Source organism: Gorilla gorilla, chromosome 5 (genome assembly GCF_029281585.2).
Source record: "Gorilla gorilla gorilla isolate KB3781 chromosome 5, NHGRI_mGorGor1-v2.1_pri, whole genome shotgun sequence".
Classification (NCBI taxonomy): domain Eukaryota; kingdom Metazoa; phylum Chordata; class Mammalia; order Primates; family Hominidae; genus Gorilla; species Gorilla gorilla.
In genome coordinates, this window is record NC_073229.2 from 147,621,130 (window position 1) to 147,646,458 (window position 25,329).

Here is a 25,329-nt window from a genome sequence, read left to right on the forward strand (position 1 = left end):
ACTTGCAGCCAGAGTTCTGGAGACATATGAAGTTCCACCAGACTGAAAACAGAAATGGTTTGGCAGAGCAGATGAATGATTTGGCAAATGAAGATGTTAGTAATCTGCTGAGGCTTGCCTCAACATTTCCAGGATCTAGTCTTTGTGGTTGTGAGAAGACAGTGCTGGTGAACAAAGCAGTCTCCTAACCTATTGATCTGCCCTGATGCTTAATAATCCAAATTTTGATTATTTGATTTCAATGATTTTAGTCCTTCAGTAACATTGTAGGTACTCAGTTCCCTGTATAGAATGTCTTCTAGTAGTGCCAACTATAGTGTTTAGTGTTTCTAGCACTGAAGTCTAATACAAACCTAGAGAGATGTTTTTAAAGTCTTTATTTCTTTCGTTCATTGCTTTTTTTCATGGTATTTCTTCAAGTGAAAATGTACCTTATAACATTGCAAAAATACCAAGATTTTTTTTTAATTTTACATAATGTTTTTAAGTGGCAGGTATTTATTTAATTTTTTTGCCATGGATGATTTCAAATATACACTAAATAAAGGAGTGTTATAATTAACCCCAATATACCAATTGCTCAGTTTCAACCCCTATTAATTAATGGGTTGGCAATTTTGTATCATATAAAGCCCACCTACCTACAACTTCCCCAGAGATCACTGGCAAAGTGTGATTTACCAGTGTCATACGGTAGAAGCCCATTTATCACTGAATAGAGTTTAAGCCTTAAGTTTGTCATGTCGGCATAATAATACAATATAAGGGAATAAAATAAAATAATAATATAACATATAACATATAACTAAATGCATATATTTTATAATATAAATAATATTAACATTAACATAAATATAATAAAATATCACAATAACACATATATTAAATAAGCATGTAGGCATATCTTATGCCTTATAAATTTGCTATTTGGGGCTACAGTAGTGAGATCATATGCTCTGCCATGTTCCTCTATTTTAGGAAGAAATGACCTTTGTCCCCCAGCTCTTCAAGATTTCAGGTTATTCTCAATTTCTCTCATTATCTCTGTAAAATTTTACTACTTTCATAATAAGCTTGAAACTTGCTGTTTGTAAACCATACTGCTGTCACATGAAAATATAAAGAACTATTAAACCCTAAAAAGAAACGAGTTAGAAACTAGCACTAACTGAAACTCAATCTCTCTGTCTCTCTCTCTCTCTCTGACACAGACACACACAAACACAAACACACACACACATACACACACATGCACACACTGTTTTGAGTATTTGGGGGTTGAGGGATTGTAAACAAACTCTGCCTATCTTTTATCAGGAAGTTGAACTGATTTGGAAAAATCAGTGGAATTTTGTGTAATCAAAAGTAAAAATGACAAGCATACAAACAGAAAACTGGTTCCAAGAAGGACAAGACTAGCTGAATAGTCCTGCCTAGATGTGCTGAGCAATTACTCAGTTTGGTCTCTGCTTCAGTGGCTGAGCACTGTCCTTGTAGGAAGTGATATTGGCATAATCCGTTCTCTTGCCAGTGGTGCACAACCTCACTTTGACATGACTGCTGGGCTAATAACACAGGTCTCCCAGTGGCAGGGGAGTATCAGATTTTCCCATGAACCATTGCACATAAAGAAGTTTCATCATTTCCCTCAAAAAGCTAAAACCAAGCCAAACACACATGCACACACACACACGCATGAGCACACACAAACACACACAAAATCATTGAGTTTTGCCAAAAACACGTTTTCAGATTTTGCATTTGCATGCATATGAAAAATGCTTGAAAATTACAACTCAAAATTTTCTTCTGCAACTCTTTTAGTAAAATTGATAGCAAGGAAGAAGTATCTTGGTTTATCTTTACCCCTCAATCATGTAATTTTCACAAATCCACTGCTCTAAGCAAGCAGTTTCTCAGATTCATAGAGTCAGAACTGTTTTTCCCTTCTTATGATAAAATACATATTTCATCAGAAAATAAGAAAGTTTTAAAAGAAAATGAGTGAATATTTAATAGAACAATAGACTACAATAATACAGCCTTAATAATGGAAATTTGGATGCAAAGGAATGGGCAATCAACTCTTGGACACACAGAACGTCTGGCTGATCCTTCTTGCTCATTTCATGGGCCACGTAATCATGCAATTCTTAATATTTTACATTTTTTCTACCCCATTTATAGCATGATGCCAGATATTTCTATGCATTTCTATTTGCTGCTTGCTAATCATAATCTTTATATAGTTGACATCCTATGCTCTTCTTTTTAGGGTCCTCACCACCATCATTTTTTCCACATACATTATTACTACTTAGAAAGGGAAAGATTTTCACTAAAATGCCATCTAACCCAGCCTGCCCTCCCCAGACAGTTCCCCACCCTGAAGTTTTCAATCTTCTTCGTTTAAGCTTACCTACCACCTCATGTTCTGGGGTACAATTTTTAGCTTAGTATTACACAGGAAAGATCTGGAAATCTCATTTACTTTAAGTTCTTAATAGCTGAGAGGAATTAGGTTTTTACCCCATATACACAAGCCCTAGAAGATTTGCATTTTAATAGGGGACGATTCCTTCATAACTCAAAGGAATGGAATGGTTCTAATGGTAGAATTTTAAGCATCACTGACATCAGTGGAGGAAATCTTTCAGGTGAGAATGCTTATCACCAAACCATAATACTTGAGATGATTGTCTTTTCCATGTAAACTTAAGCCTAACCTGAATCGAAGCCAATATTCATGTTTGAACAAGAATAGAAACAGAACAAAATTTAAAGCAAAAATCGAAACTGTCAAATAGTTGAATAACCTTATTTCTTAATAGGGTGCATTATTCTTTCTCAGCTTCTTATCTTTGCAATGTGGTATTGTTATTACTATGTATCTCTTCTCAAGTTCATTGTATCTTGACCAAGGTGGTCCTCACCTTGATTAAACTTTAATAGGTTTCTTTCTGACTTTCAGCAGCTCCTGATCTCCCTTTTCTTAGAGCATTTACTTCAGAAAACTGGAAAACTTGTCATTGTAAATTCTTTCTCTACTTTATTGAGATACAGATTTTTTTTTTTTTTTTTTTTTTTTTTTTTGTAAGGGGATGAGGAGACAGGGTCTTCCTCTGTTACCCAGGCTGGAGTGCAGTAGTGCAATTATGGTGCTCACTACAGCCTCAACCTCCTGGGCTCAAGCAATGCTCCTGTCTTGGCCACTCTAGTAGCTGGGACATTTACAAGCCACTTTTCAGTTTCACAACCCATAAAGCCTTTCTCAAGGAACTGAGAGCCATCCCTTTGAAATGTAATCATCAAGAAAGATAGTGCCCCATCTCTAAGTTTCTGTGGAAGAGTAGGAGCCTAACTTCCTTGGACTCCTCGCTCCACATTGTGAAACTACTTCTTACCATGCAGATATAAGACTGAAAGTTTACGTTTTGAGGGGGAAAAGCCAATATGCAAAAACAGATGTCCTGTGATTCCCCATACCAACCATTACAAACACTCCTGCGTTTTTTGGGGGGGGAATTGAGTTCAGACTCAATTCCAGTCTCTCTGTCCTATTGCAATAGCCTTGAATAAAGTCTTCTTTGCCTGTTTAACTTTGTCTAGTGAAGTTTTGCTTTGACCTTCACGTCTTGGGTAGATATAAGTAACTGTGTGCAATTTGTGTATGTTGCATGAGGAGTCTTTCATGAAGCAAACATCCTGAACGTAATCCATCTAAGGAAACAAAGAAAGTGCAATACCTTTTTTTTCCACATCAATGGCAGTTTCCTTCTCACTTTTCTTTTTGACATCTTCTTTTTCTGCTGGTAAAATAAGAAAATTATAAGCCTTTACCTGTTTAACTTGCAAATATTTCAGGGCATGCATGACTACCAGTGAGGCATCTAATTTATCTTGTATAGAGAAATCTTAAATCAGCCATAAGTCATGTCAAATATGAATAAGGTAGCACCTTCATAACAGACTAGTGGCTTAGGTATAATTTCTCTTCAGGAAACAGAATTTTTTTTTTTTGCCAAAGGCAAAAATTATTTAATAACAGTGAAAACATTAAATGGCATTATTAATTATGGTATTATTTAACAGCTTTCCTAACATATATTGAAAAGAATATATTGAATGTTCTCTGAGCTATGAGGTCACCAGAACCATGTCAAAAGTTCTGAAATCTCTGAAGTTCACTTGGGACATCAGATAAATTATTTGAAAACAACCAATTAAAATATATATATGTGTGTAAAACAAACCAATCAAGTATTTTCTGCCCTCTACGTAAAATGACTTTTAAAATTAAACTGAATTAGTTAAATAGTAACCATCATATTCACATATATAGTTAAAGTAAAGTAGTGAATTAGAGAGAATTAAGCAGCTGCTCTTAAGAAAGAAGAAATAATCACAGTAGTAATTTTCAAAAAGTGTTTAGGATTGAATTCTCTTTTTAAAAATTGACAATTTTAATTTTATTTAGAATATCTAGACGTGTTAAGAGTGTTCATTAATAACAATGACAATGCATTTATTAAGGGAATTTCTTTCCTAGAAAATAATAGATTTACCAGTAGTATTATGCATGGACACTAATTGATTTATGTGGTACATGGCTTTTAAATTTCCTACCTTTCTTTTTTGTTTCAGAAGTAACTTTCTTCTCAGCCTTCTTCTTTTCCCCTTCTTTTTCTAGAGAATACATTTAAAATATTTCCTTTAGGGAAATTTAGTATGAAAGCAAAACCAAGGTTGAAATGAAGGATTTTTGTTAAGTCAGTTCTGCCTGCAGCTAGCTTTGTGACTGAGCAAGTAATTTAATCCCACTAAGTCTTATTTTCCTCATTTATCAAATAATAATACCTCCCTCAAAGTTAATGTTTACAAAACACTGTGTAAAGTGCCTGGCTCACAGTAAATGTGTAACGTTGTAGACCGCTAATACTGTTTACAAATAATGAACGTGATAGTTTGAACTTTCTGAACCAAACAATTGTTTATCTAGTGCCTAAAAGTATTGATATATAAAATTAAAACATATTTCTTGGAAAATATACTGCAGATAAACTAGAAGAATTAATATTTGTTTTCTTTTATGCATTTAATTTCATTAGAAATAATATATTAGACCATTAAAAAGGTATCTTTTGATGTAGCTGTTTTTCATATCTGGCTCTTGCCAACAGGCATTTAAGCCTGATGACAAGTGTCTGGCAGTGTGTTGGAGACATAACTTCCACGGTCCTTTCTGAGTGGTTGTATCAACAAGGCTGTTCAATCTTTGCACCCAGAGGTTGCAGTAAGTCTGGATGCCACATCAAACTGTTTGTGGTACTTCTAAACTTCGTGGAAGAGCCCTGTTTCATAAATCTGAGACAGCCTTGGTCTGAGGGAGCAAAGACAGAGAATTCACATGCTGCCCAGGCATAGCCACATAGCAGGTGGACATCCCTGGATACTTTTCTGGTAAGCATAATCATTTTAGATAACAAAGTCCTGTACTAATACATAGTTGTTGAAATTGAATGTTCAGTGGTTTTAGATCTGGGACAATAATAGCTATGGTTAATGTTGTAAATGTACTGATTTTTATCTTCAATTAGCAGCGCTATTTACCTTATATTTGAAATTCCTTTCTCTTTGTCAGTTGTCTCTCATCTCAGGTACAGGTACATTCAAAGACTTCCGTTACCCAGAACTATTATAAGATCATTATTATGCTAAAGAAATTCAATATGTAGTTCTAGAATGAATCCTTAAGTTGTCTACTAATGACTGCATCTTATTAAATAGAGGAATTAACTCATTCCCTTAGGTATAGAGCTTTTTTACCTACAAGATCAAAGACAACACTTTCTTTCAATGTTAGACATATAATTTATAAAGAACCCCTTTCATGATTTCTAGAGATAATCTAATGTCTCAGGGAAAAATGTATTCACACTTTGTCTAAAAGTGTCTACAGCATACTATTACAGCTCATCCAATCAGAAGTAGAAAGTCAAGAAGTCAAATTTTGATAGTTCCAGAGATAGAAATAAACCAATTGATTTCCACTTCTTCTTTTCCTAAAGGTTTATGCATATTAAACATGCAGATCATATTTAAAATTCTGAATGAAGATACTTTCAAGTATTACTACTTTCAGCTTCTCTGGGAGAAATTTTATGTAGTAGTGAATTTTACATCTTCTCTAAATAAATGTATACGCCAGACAATTGAATAGCCATTTGCTAAGCATCACCTCTGATGTCATGTATCAGCAAAGGGGTTAATTAAAATACAAATGACTTGTAAATATTTCTAAGCTCATGCTAAACACTAATGCCATAATAACCATAAGATCAGAACTCAGTATCCAAGTCTCCAAGTTTCATAAGGTTGATGAATAAATATTTCATTAAAAAGCTTGTGCCAATTAGTCAGTCTTACACTGAACTTCACAAAGAAAGTAGATATTTGAACCCAGAATATGGAAGGCATTCATTTATTTTTCAATTTTCTTTTAGAGAATGCTCTTGTGCAACAAATTCTACCCTTCAAATTAATATAGCTGGAATTTTATTGTGGTGATACAGTATTCTTGTCTTTGTCCAAATTGAATTAATGCTCCTATTGTACACTCTGCTTGTGATTACAGTCATACACTGTGAGAGTCATGAATAAGAGCAGAAGTCCACAAAATGCAGATATAAATAATGTCCTTTAATAACATTTTTATGAATTAGACCTTTAAGCTGTAATTATAAGACTTATTTTATTCATGCTGAATTTCATATAAAATGTCAACTTCTTAAGATTCTACATTTCCTCAAGCACTATTGTCTCTGTTATATAGGTGATTTGGTAGTAATGGAATTAAATTTTTCACTTATAAAAACATAACAATTTGATTATATCCTACTTGGATATAAAAATAACCCATGTTTCTTTTGTGAAAACTTCCCTGCCCCTGACTTTTTCTTCCTCAACAGCCAAGAGTGCTCTTCCCTTTCTGTCTACCTGACTTTGAACGCACATAAAAAATTTCCTCTTCCATCTCTTTCTCATTGGTTTGCCATTTTGTTTGTAACAGCTAGAGAAGAATTAGAGCATTTAAGCCCATTGATGTTCAGAAGATAAAAAATTAAATGTATCTACAGGATGTGAAAGTATCAGAATATTACCTTTCCCTGACAAAAGTATAATAAGCCCTGAAACGATGGCTGTATTCTGGCAGGGATCACAGAAGAGTGTGGTTGGGAGAGAAATCTTCCCTACAATGAGCAGCTCTGAGGCACAAATATGTTATTAGCTTCTGCATAAATTAACATCAGATGAAAGAAAAATTAAACGACTTACTTCTTACTTTCTAAGCCCTCACAATGGGCTTTTCTCTTGCTTTTAAATGTTTTTTATGCCATGTCAAAGCCAGACAATACACAATACTTGATTACAATTGTAAAGCTTTCTAAGATGTTGGTTCCACGAGGAAACAAATGCAAAATGTTTTATTTTTGTCTTATGTTTTGTTCCTCCCCTCTTTGCCCTTCTAGTGTAGAGATTATCCTAATTCTGTGTATCAGATGAGTGCTTTTATTCTAACACTGTGGCCAGAACTGATGTATTCCTGGTTCCAGTTAAGTAAATAAGAACTTGTTTCTTTAATAACAATGCATTCCAACATACCTCATCACTGTCACCTTGTTTTCTTAGAGTGGCAGAGATTGGCCTGGAACCCAGCTCACAATATGACCATGGAAAATTTTACATAAGCTGAAGATAAGTTCAATTACACGAGTGATTATTAGAGTTGTCCCATTGTTATCTACAGAGGGGTGTGGAGCACGAGAGAAAGCACAGGTGCTGGCACTGATGACCTTGGGCTGAATTCTGTCCATGACTCTTCCTAGTTGTGTGACCTTGGGCAATGTGCTATGGCACACCGAATTTCATTTTCCTCATTTGAAAAGTGGAGCTAATAAAATCTACCTTGCTTACTTGTGAGAAATGGAGATAACTGGGCTAAAATGCCTGGAACAGAGTAGGTATAGAAAAATAACAATAATAATGACAAGCTATTACTATATTTTACAAATAATAAAAATCTGACCACATATAATCTTTGTAGGTAATTTTTTAGGTGTGACATTTACTGACCTCTTTGAGTAAATGCAACTTTATTCTTATTTTTCTATATCCAGGGAGGGTATGTCTAGAATATTTTGTATTGAGAAACTAAAGGGAAAAAAATACCCATAAGCAAGACAGAAACATGTTATGAAGGGTACTGTACTGCAATGAAGTGGATTCAAGTCTCAGTTTTGCTATAATTAGCAGTCATTACCTTATGCAACTATAGATGAATGCTGTATCTTCTGTCTTCGACCATAAAAGGCAGAGAAATGAGTAGAATGTGTTTGAGTCCCCTTTCACCTGTTTATTCCTTATTTACCAAGTGAAATATGCATCATCTTGCATTTATTTTCTAATTTTCCTGGGAATAGGTAACCTAAAAAGAGTTGCAAATATCAATGGCATGTTGTCTGGTTTTCATATGGCTTAAAATTGTTTAAAGCAAGAGAAAAGTCCATTTTAGAGGCTTAAAATGAATATGTATGTTTATAATATATATATACATATACATATTATATATATATATTTTGGACAAGTGATGATACAGATTAGGAAAAAAAAAAAAAAAGCTTTGTTTTGAAAATTAAGGCCTGAGACCATAGGAGGTGGCTTGGTTTTTTTAAAGGTGGATCGGGGTAAACTTTTCTGAATGGGCAATTGAAAAGATTATTGAAAAAATGGAAGAGCTTTGGGCTATTAGGGAGAAGACTTTTCAGCAGAGGAAAAATACCTGCAGAGACCCTGAAATGACAGCAGGCTAGATAAATTCAAAGAAGAGCCAGGCCTGGCTGGGCACGGTGGCTCACACCTGTAATCCCAGCACTTTGGGAGGCTGAGGCAGGTGGGTCACGAGGTCAGGAGATCGAGACCATCCTGGCTAACAAGGTGAAACCCCGTCTCTACTAAAAATACAAAAAATTAGCCAGGGGTCTAACGTTTAAGTCTTTAATCCATCTTGAATTGATTTTTGTATAAGGTGTAAGGAAGGGATCCAGTTTCAGCTTTCTACATATGGCTAGCCAGTTTTCCCAGCACCGTTTATTAAATAGGGAATCCTTTCCCCATTGCTTGTTTTTCTTAGGTTTGTCAAAGATCAGATAGTTGTAGATATGCGGCGTTATTTCTGAGGGCTCTGTTCTGTTCCATTGATCTATATCTCTGTTTTGGTACCAGTACCATGCTGTTTTGGTACCAGTACCATGCTGTTTTGGTTACTGTAGCCATGTAGTATAGTTTGAAGTCAGATAGTGTGATGCCTCCAGCTTTGTTCTTTTGGCTTAGGATTGACTTGGCGATGCGGGCTCTTTTTTGGTTCCATATGAACTTTAAAGTAGTTTTTTCCAATTCTGTGAAGAAAGGCATTGGTAGCTTGATGGGGATGGCATTGAATCTGTAAATTACCTTGGGCAGTATGGCCATTTTCACGATATTGATTCTTCCTACCCATGAGCATGGAATGTTCTTCCATTTGTTTGTATCCTCTTTTATTTCCTTGAGCAGTGGTTTGTAGTTCTCCTTGAAGAGGTCCTTCACATCCCTTGTAAGTTGGATTCCTAGGTATTTTATTCTCTTTGAAGCAATTGTGAATGGGAGTTCACTCATGATTTGGCTCTCTGTTTGTCTGTTATTGGTGTATAAGAATGCTTGTGATTTTTGTACATTGATTTTGTATCCTGATACTTTGCTGAAGTTGCTTATCAGCTTAAGGAGATTTTGGGCTGAGACAATGAGGTTTTCTAGATATATAATCATGTCATCTGCAAACAGGGACAATTTGACTTCCTCTTTTCCTAACTGAATACCCTTTATTTCCTTCTCCTGCCTAATTGCCCTGGCCAGAACTTCCAACACTATGTTGAATAGGAGTGGTGAGAGAGGGCATCCCTGTCTTGTGCCAGTTTTCAAAGGGAATGCTTCCAGTTTTTGCCCATTCAGTATGATATTGGCTGTGGGTTTGTCATAGATAGCTCTTATTATTTTGAAATATGGCCCATCAATACCTAATTTATTGAGAGTTTTTAGCATGAAGGGTTGTTGAATTTTGTCAAAGGCCTTTTCTGCATCTATTGAGATAATCATGTGGTTTTTGTCTTTGGCTCTGTTTATATGCTGGATTACATTTATTGATTTGCGTATATTGAACCAGCCTTGCATCCCAGGGATGAAGCCCACTTGATCATGGTGGATAAGCTTTTTGATGTGCTGCTGGATTCGTTTTGCCAGTATTTTATTGAGGATTTTTGCATCAATGTTCATCAAGGATATTGGTCTAAAATTCTCTTTTTTGGTTGTGTCTCTGCCAGGCTTTGGTATCAGAATGATGCTGGCCTCATAAAATGAGTTAGGGAGGATTCCCTCTTTTTCTATTGATTGGAATAGTTTCAGAAGGAATGGTACCAGTTCCTCCTTGTACCTCTGGTAGAATTCGGCTGTGAATCCATCTGGTCCTGGACTCTTTTTGGTTGGCAAGCTATTGATTATTGCCACAATTTCAGATTCTGTTATTGGTCTATTCAGAGATTCAACTTCTTCCTGGTTTAGTCTTGGGAGAGTGTATGTTAGACCTAAAACCATAAAAACCCTAGAAGAAAACCTAGGCAATACCATTCAGGACATAGGCATGGGCAAGGACTTCATGTCTAAAACACCAAAAGCAATGGCAACAAAAGACAAAATTGACAAATGGGATCTAATTAAACTAAAGAGCTTCTGTACAGCAAAAGAAACTACCATCAGAGTGAACAGGCAACCTACAAAATGGAAGAAAATTTTTGCAACCTACTCATCTGACAAAGGGCTAATATCCAGAATCTACAATGAACTCAAACATTTACAAGAAAAAAACAAACAACCCCATCAAAAAGTGGGCAAAGGACATGAACAGACACTTCTCAAAAGAAGACATTTATGCAGCCAAAAAACACATGAAAAAATGCTCATCATCACTGGCCATCAGAGAAATGCAAATCAAAACCATGCCAGTTAGAATGGCGATCATTAAAAAGTCAGGAAACAATAGGTGCTGGAGAGGATGTGGAGAAATAGGAACACTTTTACACTGTTGGTGGGACTGTAAACTAGTTCAACCATTGTGGAAGTCAGTGTGGTGATTCCTCAGGGATCTAGAACTAGAAATACCATTTGACCCAGCCATCCCATTACTGGGTATATACCCAAAGGACTATAAATCATCCTGCTATAAAGACACATGCACACGTATGTTTATTGCGGCATTATTCACAATAGCAAAGACTTGGAACCAACCCAAATGTCCAACAATGATAGACTGGATTAAGAAAATGTGGCACATATACACCATGGAATACTATGCAGCCATAAAAAATGATGAGTTCATGTCCTTTGTAGGGACATGGATGAAATTGGAAATCATCATTCTCAGTAAACTATCACAAGAACAAAAAACCAAACACCACATATTCTCACTCATAGGTGGGAACTGAACAATGAGATCACATGGACACAGGAAGGGGAACAGCACACTCTGGGGACTGTTGTGGGGTGGGGGGAGTGGGGAGGGATAGCATTGGGAGATATACCTAATGCTAGATGACAAGTTAGTGGGTGCAGCGCACCAGCGTGGCACATGTATACATATGTAACTAACCTGTACAATGTGCACATATACCTTAAAACTTAAAGTATAATAATAAAAGAAAATAAATAAATAAATAAGTAGATTACCTAAAAAAAAAAAAAAAAAATTAGCCAGGGGACGTGGTGGCGGGCGCCTGTAGTCCCAGCTGCTCTGGAGGCTGAAGCAGAAGAACGGCGTGAACCTGGGAGGTGGAGCTTGCAGTGAGCTGAGATCACGCCACTGCACTCCAGTCTGGGCGACAGAGCCAGACTCCATCTCAAAAAAAAAAGAAGAGCTAGGCCTAGTGAGGCCAGAGTAGAGGACTCAGGAGGGGAGTGTTGAGTGCTGCAGCCAAGATGTAGTAGGGCAGATCTCCTAGAATCTTGTTACTGGTATGAATTTTCCATTTCCCTGTGAGTAACATAGGAAGCCACTGAGAGGTTTAAGCAGAGAAGTTATACAATTCTGAGTGATGGTTTAAGAAAAACTTTGGCTGTTGCTAGGTGGTCAAGTGTCTCATTGGATTTTGTGATCAAATTGAAAGGGAGAAGACTTAGGGAAAAAAATAATTCAGAACAAATATTCTTCTTCTATTTTTTTTTCCAAAAATTTCCTTGGAATTTTATTTGGGACTCCGGAAGGCATGCAACTTTATAGAAACATGGTAAGAGTACCTCCCTTCACATTGTAATTAGGTTGCTATGACAGAAAAGCTTTTTAAATTAAGGACTTCACTTGAGTTATGTGGCATAACTAAGCTGGCCTTTCAGGCTCTGCAACCATTTTTTTTTTTTTTTGCCTTGACTTTTCTTTAGTGATAGCTGAATTATTCTCAGAAGTCTGCTCTTCTCATTATCAACTGTTAACAACAAACAACTAACAAGCAGCAATTCTACAGCACTTTCCAGTGACTACCCGAGACCTTTAGTCATACAATTTATTCACATAAATCAACAAATGCTTATCTAGTCTTATGCCAAAACCCTTTGCCAGTGTTTGGAGTTTTAAAAACCTCCTTCCAGTAATACTAGGTGTGACAGCAGTAAGTAAGAAAGTTCATAATTACAATAAGGACTTTGAGAAACAGTAGACGTGAAGCATGTGGGAATCAAGAGAGACATGCAACTCCCCATGGCTGAGTGGAGTGGAAAGCTACTCCTGGGGGTTGTAATCTCAGACTGAATCTAAAAGGGCCCGTGGGGCCCGGCATGAACTCTGGATAGCACGTGTTATTATAAATGGCAGCTGAAGGAACTGAGGTACAGTCATAGCTCATGTCTTGCAGATGCAGTTGAGAACTCAGTGAAGCTATATCATTCATGAAGTAAATGTTGTAAAGGACTCTAGGTCTTATCTGTTTAAATTCAAACTTCTTCAAGATACCATACTGCAGGCAGTGACCCAAGATTGTGGCCACTGCACTCTAGTCTGGGCCACAGAGTGAGATCAGTTTCAAAAAAAAAAAAAAAAGGTTGTTGTGACTGTTAGCTCCAGATCGACTGCAAGAACAAATCAGCAATCCCAAGAGGACCCACAGACCCTCTGAAGGAAGCAGACTGCTTCTGCAGGACCTGGGAGACACCTCAAATGCCGAGAGTGCCCCAACTGTGGAATTGGGAAAGGGAGACCCTCTTCTCCCGAATACACACCTCCACTGTAGAAAATGATGGGCTGTTTGCAGGAGAAGTTTCCAACTTTATCAGGAGCTGAGTCAATTTGGAGAGTTGAGCAAAATGCAGGGGCAGAGGAAGCAGCAGAAAGACGCTGAGAGCTCGCTGGGTCCCCTAGCAGGCCATTCCTGCCTGGCACCACAGGGATTCATCAGGAGGGTGGTCAGAAGAGCAGGGGAGTAAACACAGGGAGAAGAAAATCTCTAGCTGAACTTTGTAACAATTTGAATGGGGTGAGAAGCCTCCTGGCCAGAACTCCGGGGAGGGTGCAAATCTGGTGTGCAGACTCCACAGGCAGGGGAAGAACCAAGCCCTTTTCTTTTGCAGCTGGGAGGTGGGTAGCCTCGGGCAAGTTTTCAAGCCCATCTCGCCCTCCACCTGGAAACAGACTTGGGCTGTTGGTGGGGGACATGGTGGGAGTGAGACTGGCCCTTTGGTTAGCTTGGGAGCTGGGTGAGGCCTGTGACTGCCGGCTTTCCCCGACTTCCCTGTCAACCTGCATGACTCAGCAGAGGCAGCCATAATCCTCCTACTTACACAACTCCAGTGACCTGGGAATCTCACCCCCATCCCCCACAGCAGCCACAGCAAGACCCACCCAAGGAGAGTCTGAGCCCAGACATGCCTAGCCCTGCCCCCGTTTGATGGTCCTTCCCTACCCAGCCAGGTAGCAGAAGATAAAAGGCCACGCCCACTACTGGTCCCTCTCCATACTACTGCAGCTGATGCTCTCTGGAAAGCACCACCTCCTGCACTTTGGTGCAGGAGGCCAACCAGCACAATAATAGAGCGTTAAACCACAAAAGCTAAGAACCCTCACAGAGTCCATTGCACTCCCCTGCCACCTCCACCAGAATAGGCACTGGTATTCATGGCTGAGAGACCCACAGATGGTTCACATAACAGGACTCTGTGCAGACAACCCCAGTACCAGCCCAGAGCCGGGTAGACTCACTGGGTGGCTAGACCCAGAAGAGAGACAACAATCACTGCAGTTTGGCTCACAGGAAGCCACATCCATAGGAAAAGGGGGAGAGTACCACATCAAGAGAACACCCTATGGGACAAAAGAATCTGAACAACAGCCTTCAGCCCTAGATCTTCACTCTGACAGAGCCTACCCAAATGAGAAGGAACCAGAAAACCAACCCTGGTAATATGACAAAACAAGGCTTCTCAGCACACCCCAAAAATCATACTAGTTCACCAGCAAAGGATTCAAACCAAGAAGAAATCTCTGATTTACCTGAAAAAGAATTCAGGAGTTAGGTTATTAAGCTAATCAGGGAGGCACCAGAGAAAGGTGAAGCCCAGTGCAAGGAAATCCAAAAAACAATACAAGAAGTGAAGGGAGAAATATTCAAGGAAATAGATCGCTTAAAAAAAATCAACAATTCAAGAAACTTTGGACACACTTTTAGAAATGTGAAATGCTCTGGAAAATCTCAGCAATAGAATTGAACAATTAAAAGAAAGAAATTCAGAGCTCTAAGACAAGGTCTTTGAATTAACCCAATCCAATAAAGACAAAGAACAGTGAATAAGAAAATATGAACAAAGCTTCCAAGAAGTCTGGGATTATGTTAAATGACCAAATCTAAGAATAATCGGTTTTCCTGAGGAATAAGAGAATTCTGAAATCTTGTAAAACATATTTGGGGGAATAATCAAGGAAAACTACCCCAGCCTTGCTAGAGACCTAGACATCCAAATATAAGAAGCACAAAGAACACCTGGGAAATTCATTGCAAAAAGATCATCACCTAGGCACATTGTCATCAGGTTATCCAAAGTTAAGATGAAGGAAACAATCTTAAGAGCTGTGAGACAGAAGCACCAGGTAACCTCTAAAGGAAAAACCTATCAGATTAACAACAGATTTCTGAGCAGAAACCTTACAAGCCAGAAGGGATTGGGGCCCTATCTTCAGCCTCCTCAAACAGAACAATCATCAGCCAAGAATTTTGTATCCAGTGAAACTAAGCATCATATATGAAGGAAAGATACAGTCTTTTTCAGACAAACAAATACTGAGAGAATTTGCCATTACCAAGCCACCAGTACAAAAACTGCTAAAAGGAGCTCTAAATCTTGAAACGAATCCTGGAAACACATCAAAACAGAACCTCTTTAAAGCATAAACCGCATAGGCCCTGTAAGACAAAAATAGAAGTTAAAAAGCAAAAACAAAACAACCAAAGTACACAGGCAACAAAGAGCACAATAAATGCAATGGTGCCTCCCATTTCAATACTAACATTGAATGTAAATGGCCTAAATGCTCCACTTAAAAGATACAGAACCACAGAATGGCTAAGAAATCACCAACCAACTATCTGCTGCCTTTAGGAGACTCACCTAAGACTTAAGGACACACATAAACTTAAAGGAAAGGGGTAGAAAAAGGCATTTCATGCAAATAGACACCAAAAGCAAGCAGAGGTAGCTATTCTTATATCAGACAAGAAAAACAGACAAGAAAAACCTTAAACCAACAGCAGTAAAAAGAGACAAAGAGGGACATTATATAATGGTAAAAGGTCTTGTCCAACAGGAAAATATTGCAATCCTAAATATATATGCACCTAACACTGGAGCTCCCAAAGTTATAAAACAATTACTAACAGACCTAAGAAATTAGATAGACAGCAACACAAAAATAGTGGGGGACTTTAATACTCCACTGACAGCACTAAACTGATCATCCAGACAGAAAGTCAACAAAGAAACAATGGATTTAAACTATATCTTGGAACAACTGGACTTAACAGATATATACAGAACATTTCATCCAACAACCACAGAATACACATTCTATTCAATAGTGCATGGAACTTTCTCCAAGATAGATCATATGGTAGGCCATAAAATGAGCCTCAATAAATTTAAGAAAACTGAAATTATATCAAGCACTCTCTCAGACCACAGTGGAATAAAACTGGAAATCAACTGCAAAAGGAATCTTCAAAACCATGCAAATACATGGAAATTAAATAACCTGCTCCCAAATGAGCACTGGCTCAAAAACAAAATCAAGAAGGAAATTTAGAAATTATTTGAACTGAATGACAATAATAACCAACCTACCAAAACCTCTGGGATTCAGCAAAGGCAGTGCTGAGAGGAAAGTTCATGGCCCTAAATGCCTACATCAAAAAGACTAAAAAAGCAAAAATTGACTTCTAAGGTCACACCTCATAGAACTAGAGAAACAAGAGCAAACCAAACCCAAACCCAGCAGAAGAAAGAAAAAACCAAGATCAGAGCAGAACTAAATAAAATTGAAACAACAACAAAAAAATACAAAAGATAAACGAAATAAAAAGCTGGTTCTTTGAAAAGATAAATAAAATTGATAGACCATTAGCAAGATTAACCAAGAAGAGAAGAGAGAAAATACAAATAACTTCACTAAGAAATGAAACAGGAGACATTACAATTGACACCACTGAAATAAAAAAGATCACTCAAGGCTATTATGAACACCTTTATCCACATAAACTAAAAACCTAGAAGAGATGGATAAATTCCTAGAAAAATACATCCCTCCTAGTTTAAATCAGGAAGAATTAGATACCCTGAGCAGACCAATAACAAGCAGCAAGACTGAAATGGTAATTTAAAAATTACCAACAAAAAAAAGTCCAGGACCAGTTGGATTCACAGAATTCTCCCAGACATTCCAAGAAGAATTGGTGCCAATACTTTTGACACTATTCCACAAGATACAGAAATAAGGAATTCTCCCCAATTCATTTTATGAAGTCAGTATTACCTGAATACCAAAACCAGGAAAGGACATAATGAAAAATGAAAACTACAGACCAATATCCTTGATGAACATAAATGTTAAAATCCTTAACAAAATACTAGCTAACGGAATCCAATAACATATCAAAAAGATAATCCACCATGATCAAGTGGGTTTCATACCAGGGTTGAAGGGATGGTTTAACATATGCAAGTCAATAAATTCAATACACCACATAAACAGAATTAAAAATGAAAATCATATGATCATCTCAATTGATGCAGAAAAAGCATGAGACAAAATCCAGCATCACTTTGTGATTAAAACTCTCAGCAAAATCAGCATTTAAGGGACATACCTTAATGTAATAAAAGCTTTCCATGAAAAACCCACAGCCAACATATACTGAATGGGTAAAAGTTGAAAGCATTCCCTCTGAGAGCTGGAACAAGACAAGGATGTCCACTCTCACCACTTCTCTTCAGCATAGTACTAGAAGTCCTAGCCAGAGCAATTAGACAAGAGAAAGAAATAAAGAGCATTCAGATCGGTAAAGAGGAAGTCAAACTGTCACTATTTGCTGACCATATGATCGTTTACCTTGAAAAACCTAAAGACTCCTCTAGAAAGCTCCTAGAACTGATAAAAGAATTCAGCACAGTTTCCAGATACAAGATTAATGTACATAAATCAGCAGTTCTTCTATACATCAGCAACAACCAAGCAGAAAATTAAATCAAGAGCTCAATTCCTTTTACAATAGTTGCAAAAAAAAACATAAGATAGTTAGGAATATGCCTAACCAAGGAGTTGAAAGACCTCTACAAGGAAAACTACAAAACACTGCTGAAAGCAATTATAGACAACACAAACAAATGGAAACACATCCCACGCTTATGGATGGGTATAATCAATCTTGGGAAAATGCCCATACTGCCAAAAGCAATCTGCAAATTCAATGCAATCCCCAACAAAATACCACCGTAATTCTTCGCAGAGTTAGAAAAAACAATTCTAAAATTCATATGGAACCACAAAAGAGCCCACATAACCAAAACAAGACTAAGCAAAAAGTACAAATCTGGAGGCATCACACTACCTGATTTCCAACTATACTACAAGGCCATAGTCACCAAAATATCATGGTACTGTTATAAAAATAGGCACATAGATCAATGGAACAAAATAGAGAACCCATAAATAAACCCGAATACTTATGGCCAGCCGATCTTCGAAAAAGCAAACAAAAACATAAAGTGGGGAAAGGACACCCTTTTCAACAAATGGTGCTGGAATAATTGGCTAGCCACATGTAGGAGAATGAAACTGGATCTTCATCTCTCACCTTATACAGAAATCAACCCAAGATGAATAAAGGATTTAAACCTAAGACATGAAACTATAAAAATTCTAGAAGATAGCATTGGAAAAACCCTTCTAGACATTCATTGCCTTAGGCAAAGATTTCATGACCAATAACCCAAAAGCAAATGCAATAAAAACAAAGATAAATAGCTGGGACCTAATTAAACTAAAGAGCTTTTGCACAGCAAAAGGAACAGTTGGCAGAGTAAACAGACAACCCACAGAGTGGGAGAAAATCTTCACAATCTATACATCTGACAAAGGACTAATATCCAGAATCTACAACAAACTCAAACAAGACAGTAAGAAAAAAAACAGACAATCTCATCAAAAAGTGGGCTAAGGACATGAATAGACAATTCTCAAAAGAAGATATACAAATGGCCAACAAAAATATGAAAAAATGCTCAACATCACTAATGATCAAGGAAATGCAAATCAAAACCACAATGAAACACCACCTTACTCCTGCAAGAATGGCCATAATAAAAACGAATAAAAAAACAGTAGTGGCATGTATGTGGTGATTAGGGAACAATTCTACACTGCTGGTGGGGATGTAAACTAGTACAGCCACTATGGAAAACAGTGTGGAGATTCTTTGAAGAACTAAAAGTAGAACTACCATTTGATCCAGCAATCCCACTACTGAGTATCCACCCAAAGGAAAAGAAGCCATTATTTGAAAAAGATTGAACACGCATGTTTATAGCAGCACAATTCACAATTACAAAATTGTGAAACCAAACCAAATGCCCATCAGTCAATGACTGGATAAAGAAACTGTGGTGTGTGTGTGTGTGTGTGTGTGTGTGTGTGTATGTATATATATACATGATGGAATACAACTCAGCCATAAAAAGGAATGAATTAACAGCATTTGCAGTGACCTGGATGAGACTGGGGACTATTATTCTAAGTGAAGTAACTCAGGAATGGAAAACCAAACGTCGTGTGTTCTCACTAATTTGTGGGAGCTAAGCTATAAGGACACAAAGACATAAGAATGACACAATGAACTTTGCGGACTTGGGGGAAGAGTGGGAGGGGGACGAGGGATAAAAGACTACAAATACGGTGCAGCGTATACCTCTCGGATGATGGGTGCACCAAAATCTCACAAATCACCACTAAAGAATTTACTCATGTAACCAAATACCACCTGTACTCAATAACTGACGGAAAAATGTTAAAAAATGATATCATACTACCTTTTTCCCTTTGAGCCTCCAAAAGGTGTGATGAAAGGATTTTAATAATCACTTTATTTTACATGGTCAAACAAGGTAAAAAAATATGTTTTAGTTTGGGTTGGAACCACAGTAATTTCAAGACAATAAGAAATTATACTATTAGAATAAAGCACATGAGCTTATATGCACTAGAATATACTTCATTCTCAGGTAAAAGTCTACACATCTTACAACCTGTGAGGAAATGGGCTCAGGAAAGATGACGAATGGGGCCAACTTCACAGGTCATATGAGTCGGGGTCCCCAACCCCTGTGCTGCAAGCCAGTATTGGTCAGTGCCCTGTTAGGAACTGGGGTGCACAGCAGGAGGTGAGCAGAGTGCAAATGAGCATTACTGCCTGAGCTCCGCCTCCTGTCAGATCAGCAGCTGCATTAGATTCTCATAGGAGAGCAAACCCTCTTGTGAACTGCACATGCGAGGGATCTAGGTTGCATGCTCCTTATGAGAATCTAATGCCTGATGATCTGAAGTGGAACGGTTTCATCCTGAAACCATCCCTCCTCTCACCCCTGTCCCCGGGAAAATTGTCTTCCAGGAACCAGGTTCCTGGTGCCAAAAAGGTTGAGGAATGCTGATGTAAGTGACAGAACAAAATTTAAATCTAAAGATGATCACAAACCCTGTTTCTCTCCTGCAACATGGATAATGAAGCTTGAGATAGATATACTCTGTGAAAAACTTTCAAGCTGATTGAGTCATGGGCAGAAAAGAGGTGCCACCTTTTACTTCATCAATGCTAAACTTATCTTTCAACGGTCTCACAACCAAAGTTATTTGACTTCACGATTTTTTTTTCTTATTTCTGAATTTAGTACGCAAAAGGAAAGGTAACGAGAAAGATTATTCAATACATTTCAAATTGCAAAAAATGTTTCTATGTTAATTAAACTTAGCATTTAAAATGGATAAGGTAGATTTCTCCCAAACCTTTTGAAAATGATAAAGCTTTTTACATGAGTGATTGCATTTATTTAAAATGGGTTGTGTTTATATAGCTGAGGGGTGCCACATCTGTTCTTTCTCACTTTCTATATAGAAGTGAAACAAAAAAGGCAACCACTGTGTGTGTGTGTGTGTGTGTGTGTGTGTGTGTGTGTGTGTTAGAGAAACAAAGAGAGAAGGAAAGAGGAGCGAGGCGGGAGAAGGAAAGGGAGATGCTATATTTTATTTTTCCACTCAGTGCTTTTGCATTTCAGAAGGCAAATGCTCAAAGTTTACTGACTTGGACTCAGAGGAGAAGCTCAATTCACATGCACTTATCTCTTTAGATAACTCCATAAATTACAAATGCTTTTGTTTGTTTGTTTGGTGTTGCTGACATTTGGAAATTCCTAAAAAACTCTTTTAAATTTTTATGCAGAATCATTGCTTACTCAAGATGTTTTATTGTAAGCTTTCCCAAAGTGTCTTGTAGAAATAGTAAAGAAAACATAAATATAAGTTTCTTTTCTAACAACTTTTCATTTACAATATCATGTTACTTACATAAAATTACTTTTTCCATATTTTATCTATATGTTTTTCTACATTTTTCTGTAATTGGAAATGGATTGCAAGAGTATTTCATTACATTTAAAATGTCAAGGATGCCTAGAAACATTAGAAAATTGAGCTTTTTCTTTTCATGACTAAATTATCAGTACAAGAAAAAGTTGGTTGCAACTCAAAACCAAAACATACATTACCTTAAAGTACTATTTCAAAGATACTGCTATTTTTATAACAGTTTTGGACTTGATTTATTAAATAAATTAATAAGACCCAATAGCTATTTTAAAATATGATTTGACTTTAAAATAAAAAATTACTAGTATATGGGACACATGTGTAAGTCTGATTTTCAAATGAAGCCTTTCAATTTTTTAAATTTGCCTAATGGATATCCATTCTTAAAATAGAAGCAAGTGCCCATATAAAGACCACAACTTTTTAAGTTGTAATCATTTCAATATGCTGAGTTCAGGCTTATTTGAACTGATGCACTACATGAGAGATTTTACCATCTCTTATGGATTAAAACAAACTAGTAACACATTATGTCTTCTACTTCTTAATATAAGTTTTATTCTAGTAAATTAAAAATGTTTTTATATAAAATTCTCATTTAATTGAAGCAGGCATTTTTTTTTCTTTTTTTGAGACAGGGCCTCACTTTGTTACCCAGGCTAGAGTGCAGTCGTGGGATCTTGGCTCACTGCAACCTCTGTTTCCCAGGCTCAAGTGATCCTCCCACCTCATCTTCCTGAGTAGCTGGGACTACAGGCATACGCCTCCATTCCCGGCTAATTTTTATATTTTTTGTAGAGATAGGGTTTCGCCATGTTGCCCAGGCTGGTCTCTAACTCCTGAGCTGAAGCAATCCACCCACCCTGGCCTCCCAAAGTGTTGGGGATTACAGCATTCCTTATCCTTTATTAAATGAGCGATTTCCAAGACTGTTTACTCCATCTATGTAAAATACACTTGGTCTTGAAGATGCAGCCACTTTTCTCACTCATTCTAGAGAGGGAAAGGATGACGCCATTTGGAATTGTAACAAGCTGGTATAATAGGAAGAACTATTTATGTCAAACAGACCAGATCGCAAACAAATGTTTTATAAGGAAGAATTGGTACTTGTAAGCAAGAGCATTGGAGGAAACATTCTTTTTAATAAAATGTTTTATGAGAAAATTTGCTGACACAAGGAAGTTTCACTTAGAATTCCATAACAAGAAAGCCATTAGATCAAATTCGCTCAAATTCACAAACTGTGTCACCCTTCTTCTTTGGTCTTTTACAAGTCAAAATGCAAGTAAAAAACCATTTCTTTTATACTAGCATTAACAGTTAGGAAAGGGCTGTGAAGCAGGAAACTGGCCCTGATCTCAATAGAAGGCCCTTTTCCTGTTTCCCGCATCATGGGGAACATTCTTGGTCTTCAAAGTAAATATCTCTTGATACTGAACAGTCAAGACAGACAGATGCCCCTATCTATCTTGGCAGATGTAGAGGGTAAGAAAAACAAAACTGCTTCCTCTTATGGATAGGACAGTGAGAAAAAGTTAATTGTTTTCACAAAAGGTCTTTTTAATAATCAATAACAGGAAATCAAAACCAATATAACAAAAGAAGAAAGTTGTAAGTTTAGAGATACAAGTTTCTTGTCTATTAAAATATATTTATAGCTCATAATTCATGGGGAACTCTCATTTCTTTCCCTTTTCATTTTCCTTTTTTTTTCTTTTGATGCTTTGCCACCTATTTGTTTTTGTGTTTTTAAGAAAATTTACTCAACAGTTATTAATACTTACCTACTTTTCCATGACACTAAGCTGAATTATACTTGTTTTAACATATTAACTGAAATATACCTATGTTACCTCAGGCCAAGCCCTAGTACAGTGTTTCAGTTAAAAAAATAAAAAACAAGAGTCTAAAATTCTAAGAAAAAATTGAAAATATGTTTAAATCTTTATTGAAATATCTCAAATAGTCAACATCATATGACCCAAAACAAAATATTCTAAAGATTCCATTCTTAATCTAGTTTCCCAAGCCTCCGCCATCACAGCTTTCTCTCCAAAATTCTTTTTTCTTCCGAAAGCACTACTAAATCCTACTAGTAAATATCATCTGGCAGATGAGGAAACCCAGTCTTTCAGAGATTAAGGGAACTAATAAAAATCTTACAGTTGACCCTTTAGTTCAAACTCATGACTACTGCATCCTCATTTATATGTAGCAGAGAGAAAATTTAGAGTCAAGAGTAGATGAGCATAATTTTCTAATTGACAAATCTAAATTTTCCTGGCCAATCTTTGTGTTATCCATCTCTCTGGAGCACTGGGGCCTGTTATACCCTTTTCTCTTTCATATTCTCTCATCCTTGGCTTTATCAGTTTGTATTCTAATGATATTTGTGATAGCTAATTTTATGCATCAATTCGGGTAGGCTTTGGTAACACTTATTTGATCAAAGATAAGTCTAGATGTTTCTATGAAGGTAGTTTTTAGACGTAATTCACATTTAAATCATAGACTTTGAATAAAGCAGATTACCCTCTGTAATGTGGGATGGGCCTTGTCTAATCAGTTGAAGGCCTTAAAGAGAAAAGACTGAAGTCCCCCAAGGAGGAAGTCTTCTTTCAGACTGCCTTCAGACTTAAGACTGCGAAATAAACTATTCCCTGGGCCCTCAGACTGCCTGCATGCCCTGCAGATTTTGGACTTACTAGCCCCTGCAGCTGCATCAGCCAATCCTTTAACATAAATAATATTTTCTCAATAAATAGATAGAGAGATAGATGTCTCCTACTGGTTTTGTTTCTCTGGAGAATGCTGACTAAATCAATGTGTTCTACATTTCCTTTCTCGGGTCTATGCTGTGTTCTAAACAGCCTCAGATTCATGGCTGACCTGCTCTTTAGTTATGTTTGAAGCTAACCTTTGTATGACAGTGTTTTTGAGATCATTTGCTCTTTAGGAAATTGATGAGTATTATCAGAAATAGAAATATTTCTGTGATTAAAAAAAGGGGAACACTGGTTTAAAAAAGTTAAACAGATTTCCTTAACATACAGAATTTTTGGATCCTTTGATATATGTGTGACTGCATTGTGAATGCAAAAGAAAAAATATAATATATTAAGCTGCCCAAAAGTGTTTTGTCATGAAAACTGTTTTTAACAAATAATATCATAACTAGAGTTTCTCATAACATACTCCAAGAAATGCTGTGCCACGGCTAACTTATGACCTCAATATCTATATCTCCCTCATTTGTAAACTCCTGACTCATATATTCAGTTGTCCACTGCAGATTGCCACTTGTGTGGATCAAGCTCAGCATCCTGACTGACATGTAGTCTCCATGTTCTCTCCAGGTCCCTCTCCACCCTGACCCTTATGGGTTACATTAATCAAGCCCCATGTCCTCCGAATGTGGGCTGTTTTGTCCTATGAGAGCAACATCCAGAGATAATACAGTAAAACAAAGAGAGAGATCTGGGCATCTATTCTCTAGTTTCCTCCCAGGCTCACTGAGAATTTTACATACATCATTTTACAGAGTGTTGTTTGGTGGTTGTGGTCCCCTACTGAAGGACACGACCTTCAGATGTTCTGATTGGACATCTATTCCCTAAAGCTATAAGGCTTTCTGGATGTCTAAACCATTCTATTCTCTTGCCTCTTCAGGCATAGGAGTGATAAAGGCTTCCTACTTTGGCTAGCTCTTGGGGGCTCCACCATAACCCTGCAAACCTTTAAAAATACTATATTCATTAAACTCTTTTAATCACTCATGCAAGGGTTTCAGGGACCCCAATACACCCAGCAAGCCCCAAATGTAACTCATTATTATCTCTCAAAACCTGTTCTTATTCTTAATGCCATGCAATTAACCAAATCAGATAAGAACTTTAGCAATTATACTCAGCTCTAACACTTAATTGCCATTTTAGGATAATGGAAATAGACTGAGCCTTGGTAGGAGACACCTGGCTTCCAATTCCAGTTATACCATTTTTAGAGCTGTGTTATCTTAGGCAATTTACTTGATTTCTCCGATCTTCTCTTTAAAATGACATAAATCATATTCACTA

The 25,329-nt window shown here is 37.1% G+C and overlaps 1 protein-coding gene and 1 long non-coding RNA gene across 49 annotated transcripts in view; one reads left to right on the forward strand and one right to left on the reverse strand.

The window, feature by feature from the left end:
* TRDN (triadin) overlaps positions 1-25,329 on the reverse strand; it is a 419,844-nt gene that overhangs the window by 219,052 nt on the left and 175,463 nt on the right. For 31 of the 48 annotated variants that reach the window (XM_055391701.2, XM_055391731.2, XM_055391726.2 and 28 more), the window contains 2 exons: positions 4,627-4,686; positions 3,747-3,809 (listed from right to left, as the gene is read on the reverse strand). In XM_055391701.2, coding sequence (XP_055247676.1) covers positions 3,747-3,809; positions 4,627-4,686 — 123 coding nt within the window. The remainder of the gene's footprint in view (positions 1-3,746; positions 3,810-4,626; positions 4,687-25,329) is intronic. The other 17 variants (XM_031012505.2, XM_055391743.2, XM_055391747.2 and 14 more) reach the window with 1 other exon arrangement.
* The window catches only part of LOC109027395 (uncharacterized), a 55,039-nt gene continuing 34,943 nt past the window's right edge, over positions 5,234-25,329 (forward strand). Inside the window, exon 1 of the long non-coding RNA XR_008681097.2 lies at positions 5,234-5,460. This is a non-coding gene — a long non-coding RNA (uncharacterized lncRNA). The remainder of the gene's footprint in view (positions 5,461-25,329) is intronic.